The 15,363-nt window shown below is 41.5% G+C and overlaps 1 protein-coding gene across 4 annotated transcripts in view; it reads left to right on the forward strand.

The window, feature by feature from the left end:
* ZC4H2 (zinc finger C4H2-type containing) overlaps positions 1–9,546 on the forward strand; it is a 14,837-nt gene extending 5,291 nt beyond the window's left edge. For all 4 annotated transcript variants that reach the window (XM_048319038.1, XM_048319039.1, XM_048319036.1 and 1 more), the window contains 4 exons: positions 1,225–1,396; positions 2,636–2,808; positions 3,949–4,111; positions 5,247–9,546. In XM_048319038.1, the coding sequence (XP_048174995.1) occupies positions 1,225–1,396; positions 2,636–2,808; positions 3,949–4,111; positions 5,247–5,360 (622 nt within the window). In that variant the 3' untranslated portion in view covers positions 5,361–9,546. The remainder of the gene's footprint in view (positions 1–1,224; positions 1,397–2,635; positions 2,809–3,948; positions 4,112–5,246) is intronic.
* Positions 9,547–15,363: the final 5,817 nt, after the last annotated feature.

A 15,363-nucleotide genomic window follows, 5' to 3' on the forward strand; every position in this document is an offset into this window, starting at 1 on the left:
CCTATTATTTTGTAGCATAAGGTAGTGCAAAGGTGATGTTACTAGCTTTACGATGAAGTATCAAAATAGTTGCTTGAATGTGTTTTAAATTTCAATGTCAAGAAACCAGTCCTACTTGCAACATTGATGTCTATTTTGAGTCACCTTTAACAAAATCTGATCAGTTAAACCTATTTATTGATTCTCAAACCTTTTTAAAGGAGCTTGCATTCTGTGAAGAATTTCCTTCAAAATAAACATGAGAATTTCTTATGTTTACAGATTCACCTTTGATAGATTTAGCAACTTTATTTTAATCTGCATTCCATGTATTCTATAGACAGAGGGGAAAGAAATCTTCATGATCAAAAACAAAGAACTTGCCCATTTGTGTAGTTGATCTCTATCGAGTATTAAAGGCAGCTGGGTTTTGAAGGGATGTAGGAATCTGATTTTGAATCTGGAATCTGATATCTATATCCATGTCTGTATCTATAGATAAATACATATAATCTGTAGTCAAGGGAATACTGTTTTCAGTAAATAATTGTATGCCCACAATCCAAACATATATGCACATGTTTATTTATATGCATTAAATACTTCCACAGAAATAACCCAGTCATAAAATTAAGTAAATACCTAAAGACTCAGCGTTTTGACTGAGAGGAGATAAAAGAGGATGAAAGTTAATTTACTGATGAGAGATGCAGACACGTCATAAATACAAGAGAGGAAACAGGAGTTTTTAAATTGTTTTGTTTTTAATTTCCTTCATTCATATTATCCCTGCCCAGACTGCCTGCTTCTGAATACATATTGTAGAAGTTATTTATGATACTGTTTTTATCCCTTGCAGCTTTATCAACTCCTGAAGTGAGAGAGGGAGGAACCCAGGTCATATTACTAGCTATGACACTTGGAATATGTAGCCATAATTAATTGTCCAAGTGACTGACTCTCCTTTCTGCCATGCTCTGTTAAAACCTGACAACACTCCATTAATTTCATAATTCAGTAAAAGAATTCTCCTACCACTGAAAAGCTCAGCAAAAGAGCTGGGATTAGAATTCAGTATTCTCCTTGTACCTCAGCTTCTCTCAGACACATTTAGTCTCACTCTTGTCTATTGCTGCTATTGCCTTCTTTCATCTATCTAATCCCATATAAAATGACACTTCACAAAAATATGTTTCAGTGACTTACTGTTGCTTCTCTATCTTTTTAACTATCACTGGGATTCAGGAATAAGACTTTGCAGATGGAAAAAATCAAGGCACGACTGAAAGCAGAATTTGAAGCCCTGGAGTCTGAGGAGAGGCACCTGAAAGAATATAAACAGGAAATGGACCTGCTGCTGCAAGAGAAGATGGCCCACGTGGAGGAGCTGCGACTGATCCATGCTGACATTAATGTGGTATGCAACAGCCCAGTTGCAGACAGTCTAAGACACAGCTGGATATGGATCATTCCACAAATTGTGGAATTGTGCACAAGTGAACTGTCACTGGTTCAATCATAAAGACTTTACAACACCATCCTAGGATCCTACAAAAAGTGCAAAGTACAGTTACCTCAGGATAATTGGTTTTTTCCTTTGTAGGGCAGGATGTTTTATAATGTTGGCATAATAAGCTGAGAGCATAGATAACCAAGCCTGCTATGGCTGTGACTTTACCAGTAGCCACAATAATATCACTCCAGCTGTCCTGTAGAAAACAGTTCTTCCTGTTAGTCTTTTCTCATTTAGCACCCAGAAACAGAAACTTTGGCAGGTAGGTGGGACTAAGAGATTTTGAGAAAATACAAAGTATTTGTTAAGTTTGTAGTACGAGCTGACCTTCATCACTAAGTGGAATCACCAAACATCAAGAAGCACCAGCCTGAAGGGAATTAATTCAAATAAGAGAAAAAGCAATTTATAAACAGGGAAGATTAGCAATTAGAGGGACTAAATGGGTAATATATTTTTAAGTACATTTTTTTAATGTCATGTTAGGGCTCTTACGTGGGGTTTTTAGCCTGAAGGTATCTCTCTGTTGCACCAGAAGAAAAAAGCTCCAACAAGTAAAAAAGTACAAGCTATGAACTGGATGTGCAGACTGCATTTATTTATGACTTCAAATGTCTGTTCCCCTGTCCAGCTGCATAATCTCAGCCTCTGTTTCATCCTCCCCTCTTTTTCCAGTCAGATTGTCTTTTTCTCTGATGCTTTTCCCACTTACTGCAGTAAGAGAAGCAGAAACCTTTCCTTATCTTGTTTGGTAACTTCTACAGGTCAGTGTTCAGGTGTCTTAGAAACACAGAAAATTAGTTTATACTACTTTAAGCTCTTTTTAATATCTCTTAAGATTTTTCAGTAGCTCCTCACTTGCTGACTTTATTTGTAGCCTGTCTCTCTGCTTTTTCTGTTGTTCAAAAGGTCATATAGGTTGAGTGCAGCTTTTTAAAATGAAAATGCATCTCATATGTCACTTTCTGTTGCTTCTCCTTTGCCCATTTTTCATCCTCCCAATACTTTAAGTGTTTGCTTTACTGTTGCATTGTCTCAAATCTCTTCCAGTTTGAGTGAGAAAAATCTCTCATTTCTGATGCAGTCTCTGGCTCAGTCAGAGAGGAACAGTTCTTTAAAAACATGCCCAACCTCCTGTTTCAGATGGAGAACACTATCAAGCAGTCTGAGAACGATCTTAACAAGCTCTTGGAATCTACTCGCCGGCTGCATGAGGAGTACAAGCCCCTAAAGGAGCACGTAGATGCCTTGCGAATGACTCTGGGATTGCAGAGGCTGCCAGACCTATGTGAAGAGGAAGAGAAACTGTCCCTTGAGTAAGTCTCCAAAGCAAACATTATCTGGCTTTATGCTTTCTCTCATTTCTACTGGTCATTTTCTCATTTTACTTTCGTTGGTAGGTGGAAAAAAAAGAACCCAAGAGGTAAGCATGAAAAACAAAAGTTAACAAGAAAGGGATGTGGAGGGCATGTATTTGATAACATTCAATCTGAATTTGTTCCAAGTTAAATTTAAATTACTCCAAACTGCAAACTCTACATACCACATGCAAACATTCAAGGGTGGTTGGCCTTCTAGGTTTTATTCTATCTGTTGCTTTATCTGTCCTTTTCCTTTTCCCTGAAAATTACTTGTCTAGCAAGCAGTAGTAGGAGGCAATACAAGAGAGGGATACAAACCAAGTATTCTTCAGTCGGTTTGTGCTGCTGCTAGTCAGAATTTTACTTTTTGCTGCCTGCTCATGGCAGTGGCATTTAGCCAAGTACCTGTGACTGTCAACAAGTAAGTTTCCCTGACATGTGGAATAGATTTGGATAATAAATCACAGTCTCATTTTTACGTATAACCTAGGCAGGGGAGAGTGACAGAATTAGCTACTATTCAAAGAGACAGTGTCCTTTGTTTAACAGATCAGTTTTAAACACAAGGGATGTTTTGATAGGCATATATTTCTCTTAATGCCCAGCACAATTAACATAGTTCTCACAGGCACAGAGTTTTCAAGGTTTCCTTTGTATTTCTGTAGAAATGTTGTTTTATATTCCAAACACCTTGACACTACAAAGAATGTATTAATGTATTGTGTACAAAAGTTATTAATTTTAACAGAATAAGATAGAAAAACTGTTTGACAGAGGTGCATCTGCAGCTGTTGTCTGTGTTTTTCTATACATGTTGTCTATTTTCCATCTTACTAGATTTATATCCAGTTGTACATCAAGATGCCTTAGAAGCTTATGGTCTGGAATCTGGCTGAAGTGTAAAAATGCAGAAGAAAATACCACTATATTCTATTTATGAACTAGTCTATGTGTAGGTAATTTGGCAGTTGACTCTAGTGTAGGAACATGATAGGGAAATGTGATCCACTGTATTTTAACACAAAATATTCTTTACAGACTAATGAAATACTCCAGAAAGTGGTTACATTTTTTGTTTGTTATTCTTTTGTCTAGCTACTTCGAAAAGCAGAAAGCAGAATGGCAGACAGAACCACAGGAGCCTCCCATCCCAGAGTCTCTGGCTGCAGCTGCAGCAGCTGCCCAACAGCTGCAAGTAGCTAGGAAGCAAGATACCAGACAGACAGCAACTTTCAGACAGCAGCCACCTCCAATGAAGGTCAGGAGATGAAATGTGCTGGGTTTTCTCTTTTGTCATTGGAATGCGTTATGTTTATAAAGTGATCAGTATTTGCAAAAAGGAAAAATTATGTGTCCTGATTCCGATTTTCCTTGCAGTGGTTCAAAACAAGAGCAAGCGGTAGACTTAAAGTAGTAGCACCAGTCATCAAGGGTTAAGGATAAGAATCTTTTAGGACAAGAATCTTTTAGGACTTAAGAGTCACCCTCAGCAGAGGTGTAGGCAGTTCCCTTCCTCTTGTGTTTCACATGGGAGCAAGGCACATAAGAAAGAAAAAAAACCTTGGCAAAAGGAAAAGTAGTAGCTCTTAGTTAATGCCATATGGAGTCATATTAAAAGCAATGTACGTATTTTATGAGGGAAATTACCAGTGGTATAAATTACCAGGAAAGGTGATTGTTTCTGCACTTGGGATCTTCAAGAGTAACATGTAGGTTAATGTAACATAACCACGGGCACTTAAGTGACAGTTCTACTCAGCTCATTCTGTAGTGAGAAGAGCAAAGTAGTTACATAGGGGCATTCATCCCACCCATGTTCCAAAGAGTCACTAAGAAGGCAAACTGATGTAGGTACACTCCAAAGTAATATACTTACTATTTGTAGTTAGGCAGTTGAAAAGCCTTTCTGCAAGTAATAGGCTTCAGTCGAATGTGAATTAAAGGACTTAGTATGGAGCAAAAGGGCAGAGTTCTGTACTTTGTGTTAAATATGTGGAATTCATCTAATCACCTGCTCCTGCCTTAAGTTCTGTGACATTGCTGTTGGCCATAACTGTAACTTCTCTGACTCAGTGAGCTATTAAGAAGGTAAACACCTTTAAAACATCACTGTAACATTTAACACAAAATAGAATTCAAAGTTATTCGTACATGTATGAACCACGTGTCTGTGGAAATGTAGTTTAAATTCAATGAGATGCTCCTGTTTTTCAGTTGGCCTGAAATTACTGTACAATCCACATACCTAGATTGTATAGAATGTAGCACCAGTTTGCCTTTGAAGGCAAAAAGCCTTATTTTTTTCTGTACTGTAACTTAGAGTATGATACTCAATAATCCGTGTAACAACACCACTTTGATGTTTGTAACAAGAGGCTGCAATTGCATTTCAGGCGTGTTTATCATGTCATCAACAAATCCATCGGAATGCGCCCATATGTCCACTCTGCAAAGCAAAGAGCCGATCTCGGAATCCCAAAAAGCCCAAGAGGAAACAGGATGAATGAAATCCAGAAGATTGAAAAGCTGTGTGACCTGTCCCAGTACTCTTCCAGTAGAACTGCAAATTTGCCCAAACTTTACTGAATTGCAGGCTCAAGTATGACCATCTCATTGTTTTCTATTTAAATGCAATGTAAGCACAATGTTCCTGCTCTAAGTTCCTTCCAGTCTTTAGGATTTGGTTTTAGGAGACTAAATATTACTGGTGCTACAGTTTAACATTTCAATTGTTCCATCTTTTGTACTCCTAAACAAACTGGAATTCTTTGTGCAAGTATCCTAAATGTCAGGCTATTTCTATTGACCAAGTGTGATTACCACAAATGCTTTTTTGTTCTCTTCTTAAAAAACAGATGTTAGTAAAAGATTATTCTGTTTTCTCCTGACAACAGGAGACTTATTTGAAGTGCTGAAATAGCAGACTGTCTGTTTGTTTCACTGAAGAACAATTTGTTTTCCAATCTCATAAGACTGGGTAGGTTTGGGTATGCAATGGAACTCTTTTTAAACAGGAAATGTTCAGGGAAAACGAGATTTGTTATACAGAAAATCAATGCATTAATGACACACGTGGGTTTTGATTTACTGAAGTTCGATTGTACCGTTCCCTCAAACTTGACTTAAAACTTGGAAAGGTGCTGGCTGTGTATAAATTTCTAAAAATGATGTAATTTGTAATGCTTTAACATCTTAACAGGTTATTATTTTCAGCAGTCAAAAGACTGATTGACTTAAGAACAAGGCTGAAATGAACTGTATCAGTGGTCCTCCCTGGCTCTATGGCCAACCAGCACACTGTGGTTCTCTAGGAAACAGGCATGACATATCTCAGATCTCTATGTGCACAGACTGCACATCAGCTATTCTGCACGTCTTCTGTTCCTGGTTTCTACAGCCAATATCTGGCAGACATATCCTCCACTGGCGCATAGGAAAGTTTGGGAACATGCATGAGGAACAGTGTCAGCTAAAAATTGTGTATTTCACCAGAGACAACAAGCTTTGGTGTCATTGTCTTCCCTCAAACAAAACTTCTATTTTTTTGTCTTTTAATAGGTCATTTTCAAATAAGCTTTACTTCAGGCCAGTTTGTTTTCTTGTTCCCTGTGAGCCAAAAGAGCCCTGACTAAAGCATCTGGAGTAGATCACTCCCTGTCTGTCTTCCCTTTGTCTCATGCAGTGTAACAACAGTTCTTCCAATGGGGAGGATGGCAGTGCCCCACTTACAGAACTGGCACTTAAAATTTACTCATCTCTAATCCAAGTTTTGTGACCACTTTTGTTGCCTAAATTGATCTAAAGTATTAAATATTCTTTTCACTAACTTTGGGATGCAGGAAGTGCTTGTTCACATTCTTCTCTCTTTAGCCCAGATTTCTCTCTACTATTATGTTAAAGTGGTTATATTGGGAATTTGGCTTGTTAGATAGGAAAAACAGGGAAGCCCCAAGTCTCTGCTCAGAACTTTGCCAAACACTGACAACTGTAAGAAATCCACATGATGCAGTTTTGCTGGCCAAATCACATACGTCACCATTAATTTCCTAAGTCTGCCACAAAGTACACAAGTCATTTACTTAATATAGTCCTAAAACTTAAGCCAGGTTCAGGAGATACTCCCCCATTTTAATGTCAAATAAAGTCAAATAAACATCCGTCAACAGCAGACAGAATGTGGACCACCTGCCCCTGAAATTATGTGAAGTGCAGATTCTGCTAGCTGAATTACAGGGATTTGGTCTCAGATAGCAATAATGGAAGATAGTCTGACTCCATGCTCCAAATGGCAATAGTGTGTTATGCATGTTTTGTAGCACAAATACTGGATTCTACTGTTTTAAATGTCAAAGTGTCCACATGCTGTGTGCCCTGTTCAGAGCAATTCCTATGGAGTTGAAGGTAAAATGCACAGAGTTAAAAGTATGTGGGCTTCCCAAGGTGCATACATGAGAGGAGCATACTTTGATGGTAGTTGTACATAAATTTAAGAAGTAGTGACAATGGAGTGGGTGAATGGTCTGCAATGAAGTAGTGTGAATAGAAGGATTAATTTGTAGACACTTCAACTTACAGTTCTGAAATAGGTAGGGTTAGTCATAGTTGTTCTCACTTCGCTGTTATTTTGCCAGGTTCTTTCTTTCTTGGGAGATCTCTGAACTTAAGTATACTTAAGGATGCACCATTTACTAATTTAGTACAAGAGTTTTGTATTTTTACTTTTTTAAACTAGTCTCATGTGCTCTTGTCGTTTTACAAGGTGAGGGTTTTTTGTTTTAAGTGAATATTAAATACTGTATTTGCATCAATTGTACTAGTATTTACAAATTTTCACATCCTTTATGAAGTTCTGCCATATGAAAAGCATGCAGTGCTGAGAGTGAGTGTAACTGAAGATAAGTCAGCAGGATGCCATGGCTGCCAAAAGGGCCAACCATGACCTGGGGTGCATTAAGCACAGCATTGCCAGCTGATTGTCTCACTCTACACTGCACTGGTGAGGCTTTGAGTACTGGGTGCAGTTTGGGATGCCTCAGTGCAAGAAGGACACCAGACTGTTACAGTGTTCTACAGATGTGTGACCAAGATTACAAAAGGTCTCAAGGACAAGACCTCTGAGGAGTGCCTGAGGACACTTGGCATGTTCAGTCTGGAGAAGAGAGGGCTGAGGAATGTCATGCAGCCTACAACTTTCTCAGGGGGGAAGCAGAGGAGGAGGTGCTGATCACCCTCTGATGACCAGCAGCAGGATACGAGGAAATAGAATGGAGCTGGATTGAGGGAAGTTCAGACTGGACACCAGGAAAAGGTTATTCTTCGAGAGAGTGGTCAGTCACTGGTGCAGTGACCCAGGGAAGTGGCCAAGGCACCAAGCCTGTCAGGGTTTGAGGAGCACCTGGATGACACTCTTCACCATACAGTTTGATGCTAGGTAGCCCTGTGAGGAGCAGGGAGTTGAACTTGATGATCCTTATGGGTCCCTTCATGCTTGAGATATTCTATGATTCTAGCTCTTTCAAGGAGATAAAATATGTATGATGTATTAGGGGACCATGGGGTGGGGGCAGGGAGGGAAGCAGTATCTTTCATAGGGAAAGAGTATTCTTTTCTCTCACGGAATAATGACAGAAGTTTAACTGAAGAACTCTTCTTGTGACAGCCCCAGGCTCTTTTCTCCCAGGCAACTTTCTCAAGAGACTGGAGGAATAATTACAAAATATTGATTTCTTGGTTTTCAGACAGAAGAGGAAGCTGTCTGAAGTACAGTTCTTACCACAAGTCTACTGCATTTTTGTTTCATGGAGCAACAATGGCTTCTTCCTTTGTATCTAAAGTCTTTGTGGATACTTCTTCACTTAGTTTAAATTTATTCTTCTTTTTAAATTTATTCTTAGAGCCACAATGAGACCCTCCTCAAAGCTTAGAAGACTTTTATATTACTAAAGTCTGGTTTAACCCTGTCTTTGTCATTTGATTTTTAAAAGGGTATCCAAGTGACAACAAAATAACTGGATTCTCTTGGTATGGATGGCTTCCAGGGTCTTTTCCTGATTCATCATTTGCCTTGAAGAATAGTCCTGTTGTTCTGCAACCAAACAGAAAAAAACCAAATAAAATCCCAAGCCTTTCACCCTGCCACTGACCTTAAGCTCACCATAAAAGGTTGCAAACACTGTACTGTATCTAAATGCTTTGCTATAGAAATTTTCATACCCAAGCTGGGGTGGATCAGTTGTCCAAACTTTAGTGCCAAGGACACCATTAATTACAGAGAAAATGTAAGGCAAATTTAAATACTTGCACTTCCTGAATTCGACTGTAGCTTTCTAAACAGGACCCTGACTGAACCCAACAGTGGCTTCAATTTACATAATCTAAATTTGAAAGAATAGACATTGTTACTTTAGTCAGTGTTACAATAGACAGTGTTACTTTAAAAAGCATACTATTCAAGAAATTAAGACTTCACTAGCACTTTAAATAAATAAAAGTGCTTTATTCCTTTATTGTACAGTTTTCTAATGCCTCCAGCATATGTTTTCATTTTAGTATTTAGATATTCTAGCAATATCTGGTGTTTTCACTGGCTTGTGTGTTTTAAGTATTTTACTCCTGTGCCTTGTAGGAGTAACAGTGTGAGACCTGTTTAATTTGTCTGTACAGTCCTTTTTAATAAATGTTTGTTTCATGTCATGCTTTCTTCTTGCAGAGTATGTTCACATCTGTTATTTGCTTATGCTACTAAGAAGCAGCTGTAGCCCAGATGGTAAAACTCAGCTCTCTGATTTTACAGGATACACTTAGCCACAATTCTGTTGTACCTTTGTAGAAACTTGATGGAAATAAATATGAGGAAAGAAAGATCTCTTCTAATAATCTTTAGAAAATAGAACAGAAAAGGAGATAGCATGACAGGTTTTAGCCTAGCCAAACTTCTCAGTTTTGCCTTCTAAAGTTAAATTTGAAAGCAGCAAGAAACACAATTCCTTCTCCAAATTAAGGTACAGGATAGCTGCTTTCTCAGGAGTCCTGCTTTGCCGTTAGGACATTATATCTACCAGTGCTTGCTAGAAGTTGTTTCTCTCATCAGACTGAAGACTGAGGATCTTATGGGAGCACCCCATAATCCAAGTCTGTCAGGAAAGCTCACAGATGCTGTATAGTGAAGGAGGTGACCAACTGCATGGTAATGAGAACAGTTCTGAGAAACAGCATAATCCATTGGCATAGCTGGATTCAGAGAAGAATGTCTATCCCAGACCTCACAGAGCCTGGAACCTGTGAGTGATTAAATATAAGAGGCTTTTTTTTTTTACGTAAATACTGTCTTCAAACACACATAAACCACAAAATCAAAGAAGTACCGCAATCTTCCATTGTACCATAACTAATCCAAGACAAAATAAATAATTTTGATATCTGTTCATTTTGTTTAGCAATATGAATTGTTCAGACTTTGAAACAACCTGCCCTAATTTCTGTTCATCCTGCTGCTTTTTTCAGTTTCTTAATCCTAATCTCAGCTGTAACATTACTTGTAACAGTAGTGAAAAAGGTAATTCACATTCATATCTTCCTAAGAACTAACCCTGAAATATTCCCTATAACTAACATCAGCTTCCATCATATTTTCCTGGGCTTCGCAGGGTCCTGCAGTAAAATGAGCCTCAAACCCCTGGATCTTCCTAAATCTAATATTAAAGTCTAGCATTAAAAATCATCTAATATATTTCAAGGAAAAAAACACAAAACAAAGCACCAAAGCTTGTCCCACCCTTAAAACCACTACTTAAAAATTTCTATTGTGCTCTTCAGGCTTTACTTCACTACTCTTTATTTCACTTACTCTTAACTTCCCCTCTTCACTCTATTCAAGTGAAGTGGTTTAGTTGTGGACTTAGTAGTGCTGGGTTAATGGTTGGACTTTGATGATCTCAAACTTCTTTTCCAACCTAAATGATTCTATGGTTCTTTATCTCTGTCCTGCTCCCTTTTTTCCCCCCCTCTCTTGCTGTTCCTCTCTCCTTTTTCTTGTCCCTGTCTTTTCTGTTTTTCTCTGTCCCATTCCCAGCCTTGTGCTTTCCCTGAACACCCCCACCACCAAGCTGGCTTCCCCTTCCTCTTTCCTCCTTCCTCTTTCCTCTTTCCTCCTTCCTCTTTCCTCCTTCCTCTTCCCTCATCATGGGTCCTGATGCTCGTTTTTGGTGAACTTCGCCTCTGTCCGGCAGCCCATGGCTCCAGGAGCTGACCAACTGTCAGTTCCCCTCCAGACTGACCAGCGCTGCTCCGGAAACAGCCACTGAGGTGTCCCAGGGGCAGGGGCAGCGTCAGGGCCCCCAGGTGACAGAGCAGACTTACTGAAGGAACTTGTCACACACATGACAGAATAAACCCTTATCAGCCACCCTTGCCGTCCCTTTGCACTGGGCAGGAGGTGATGTGCAAAGACAATCGCATGATGGCCTCCTGGGCCCCAGCTGTGGAGCCTGATGGCATCTCTGGTCCTGTACTCATAGTTCTTAGATTTTTTATGTCTCTGGGTCACATTGTTTGTTTTGCTTGTACAAATACAGATATATAGGGGCTTGGAAATACAAATATAAATTTTGTACATATAAGTTATATAAATGAAACAAGAAGGGGCTTGAAAAGGGGAGAAAATATGACCTCTATGAAGGCAACAGAAAGCGCTCCGTGTGTTCAGAGGTTTTGTGTCACTGTGACAGTCCGAGCTCTCGGCTGGGCGCTGAGTCGCTGCTGCCACCTGGTGACAGGGCGCGGTACTGCAGCCGCCGCCGGGAGGAGGGGCGCTCCGTGGTGACTGGGGGGTGCGGGCACCGGCGGCACTGCGCCCGCGGACTGCGCGTGCGCGGGTGCCGCTTGCGGGTCCCGAGCGGCGCTGCGGCCGCGGGCTGTGGGCGTGAGCCCCGCAGCGAGGCCGGGGCTTCCTGCAGTTTCTGCACTCTTTGCACTTTTTGCTCTTTTTAGCCCCAGTGCTGCCGCCCGGAGGGAAACACCCGGTACAGCGGCTCGGAGCGCTGCGTTGGCGCTGTCTGTGGCTGCCGCTGCCGCCCGCCTGCCCTGCCGCACCCCTGCGCGGGGCCCGGGAGCAGCGCGGCAGCACCGCTCTCTCCCTGAGCAGCAGAAATCCAGCACCCAAAACCCACAACTGTCTCCCCTCCGAAGCCGGGCAAAGACTGACCACCCCCAGTTAAGAAACTGCCAAAACAGCCCCGTTCCACCCCCCCCCCCCCCCCCTTTCCCCCACTCCCCCCGATCCCCAGAACCATTTCAAGGATATGTCGAGGCACTCGGCTTCCTCTTTTGTCTCTTGATAGCTGTCTATTTTCTATCTCCCTGACAACAAATGCGAAGAAATTCCCTGAAAAAACCTAACCCCCAACACACAGAAACTCGAACAAAGAAGTGCCATAGCAGAGATTTTTCCACATCTTGAATTCAGTGTGTCACATCATCACTGCTTTTCTAATTCCCTGTGGCTGGAGAACTTCTTAAAGTGATAATACTTTCACTAGATATGAACAATAACCGGGTACAAGCTTTGCAGTTACACATAATAGGGTAAGACTCATAGCTCCCGTAAGTGGATGTATATTGCTTCTTCTCACTGGTTGTGCAGTCAGGGACCCAAACCACGGGGACTGTCACCACCAACAGGACAGTGAACTGTCACACCAGCCTTTGCTTCCCCCAAACAGCTGCTAAGATACTTCCTCTGTAACATGTCTTATGGGCTGTGATTTATTACAAGGTTTTATTTTATTAACAAGAAATGCCGGGACTCTTTTTACTTGATGTATTGCTAAGAGGAAAGTGCATTTTGCTCATTAATTACAGGTACTAGATGTGAATGGAAGGAAGGGCTTTTGTTTTCTCTCTGTTCCAGCTAGTTATCCACACGTATCTGGTGAAAAGGAAAAACAGTCATGCAGAGGTAGATCCTGGGAGATTGAAACGCTGCCTTGTGGCCTGCCTTGAAGATGGCTGGGGATGATGGTGCACCTCTCATGCAAAGAGTGTGCAGCACACACACAAACTCTGCCAGCAGATCCCAGTGACTCCCCATTTCACAAGCTGAAAAAAGGAGCCATGCCTTCCCACCAGAAATTCCTCCATACTGGGCTTGCAAGTGGCCTTCAAAGGGAGAAGAAGGAAGATGAGATCCTGTTGAAGGGTGGAAGGATGAAGGCCAGAGTGGTTGGATGTTCTTCAACTATGTCTCAATCCACCCTCACCATCATGCTGGGGTAAAAGGGCCCCGGGGTGGTCATGGGCAGGGCTCATATCCTGGCTGCCAGAGGGATTCCTTCACCCAGACCATGGCACAGCAGTGCCCACATGGCCAGTGTCTGCTGAGGCTGGGTTTTTCCTATGGCTTCTGATTCCTGCCCATGGTTGTGGCTGTTCTATCCCTGCCAGCACAGGGCAAACCTCAGGCAATTCTGTGGTTCCATTCAGACACATTTATTCTAAGTGCATCCTCATGCCATCCACACTCTGCTGAGGATATTTTGTTTGGGAATTTCTCCTTTAACTCTTTTAATTCCCCTGTAAATAGGCAGCTGCATTTACTTAGCAACTGCCTGAGTCATTTCCTCTTGGAGCAATCCTCTGGGTTCACTCTGCAGTACTTCCTCTTCACATTTTCTACATCTTCTGGTATTTTTCCTTTTTTAGCTGAGGCAGGCTGTTAAAAATAGCAGGAGGATTTCTCTGTGTATTTGTAAAATTAATACTACCACCCCAGAGATCTCTTTATGCCCTTTCTCAGAATCATTTCCATTTTCAGTTGTATAATTACTGTTAAATTTTGAGGCAAGAGAAAGGTTGCATTTTAGTGGTCCTAAGGAAAAAAAAATCTTAATGAAGATATAAACTTCTTCAATGTAATTCAGATTTCTGTTTTGAAATATTACTGAAATAATATTGACATAGACAATCTTGTCAGAATAGGAAAAGCAGGCTTAAGAGATGAAAGCTTTTTGCTACTGTAGTGGTTTGGACCAAAATACTCATTACTGTTTATCTGCTGTGAGATAAGAATTAGGAGAAATGCAAAGCAGGCACCAAACTTGAAAGAATATAAAGAAGTTTATTAACAGACCTAAAAGAAGGAAAAAAAAATATACCACCTTCAGAACTCTCCTCCTCCCCCCACCTTCCTCCCTTATCCCACTGACAATGTAAAAAGACAACCCTTAAGATGTTCAGTCTGTTTATCACTTCCATAATAACCCTGTTCAGTCCATTTAGAAAGAGAAGTCTCTTCTTGCTCGTGCTATGAAAACATTATCACAACAAGACAGCCACCCACTTCCAAATATTGTTCAGTCCATTTAGGAAGAGGAGTCTCTCTGCCTGCATGTGAGTCCCTTCCCCCGACTTGCAGCTTTTCCCACAACTGCTTTCGAGGGCCCACTCTTGAAGTTTTTTGGGGTACAATTTTTAAGGTTGAGCCGTTCAGAAACAAAAAAACAGAGGCCCTTCTCCTTCATTGGGAGCAAAGGGTCTTCATCATCTTCATCGTTAGGACTATCTCTGGGAGCATCTCTAGGGACTGAGGTTTTCTCCTTTCCCGTTTGGAGCAAAAGTCCTCATCAGGTTCATCTCTAGGGACTGAGGTTTTCTCCTTTCCCGTTTGGAGCAAAAGTCCTCATCTGGTCCATCTCTCCCTGTCCAAACTTCTCATGAAATTACAGCTGTGTCAGCATCTGCCTATCTCAGCGCAGGTGCTTTTGCTCACGAGTTGAACACTCCACCCCCCATATCTTCATGAAATTACAACAGGATACTCTGATATATCATAGCTTCACAACAGAATTTCAGCTTTAAGCATCTCCTCTTTCTCTTCCCTCAGGTTTTCAGCTCTTCACAGCAATAAAAAGGGTTAATCTCACCTCGGCCTTGCAGCTTTGCAGCTGGGATGTTGAATTTTTCTTATTGCAGTGGAGAGGGGAGGGAGCTGAGCCGCTCTGGCTGCCCACAGCAAGGCAGTGGGGGGGGTTCCATGGCTGGAACAGGGCCCATCGGCTCCAGGATGGCCGTGGCCCGGCCCAGCCTGGCCCGAGCAGGGCCTGGCCGGGCCCACTGGCCCCCGCGCGGGGCCCGCAGCCACCTGTCCCAGCGCTGGAAACGAGAGAGAGCTTGGAGGGGGAGTTTGCCTATTCTTAAATGTGGATCACAGAGGTGGTCACAACTTTAAGTGGCTTAAAGAATTGTCCATATTCAAACTGGCCAGCTGATAGGTTCTATCAGGTCCCAGAGGAAGCTGTAAGCACCCCTTAGCAAGGACATCCCTTCCGGGACTATGCTTGCTAACCCATGACAGCTACCTTTTCATTCTCACCAGATGCCTGGAGGGTATCAGAGAATCATAGAGGTTGGAATTGTTAAGGTTAGAAAAGACCTCTGAGTCCAACTGTTAGCCTTGCACTGCCAAGTTCATCACTAATCCATGTCTCCAAGTGCCACATTCACACATTTTTTAAA

This window comes from Corvus hawaiiensis, chromosome 14 (genome assembly GCF_020740725.1).
Source record: "Corvus hawaiiensis isolate bCorHaw1 chromosome 14, bCorHaw1.pri.cur, whole genome shotgun sequence".
NCBI lineage: Eukaryota > Metazoa > Chordata > Aves > Passeriformes > Corvidae > Corvus > Corvus hawaiiensis.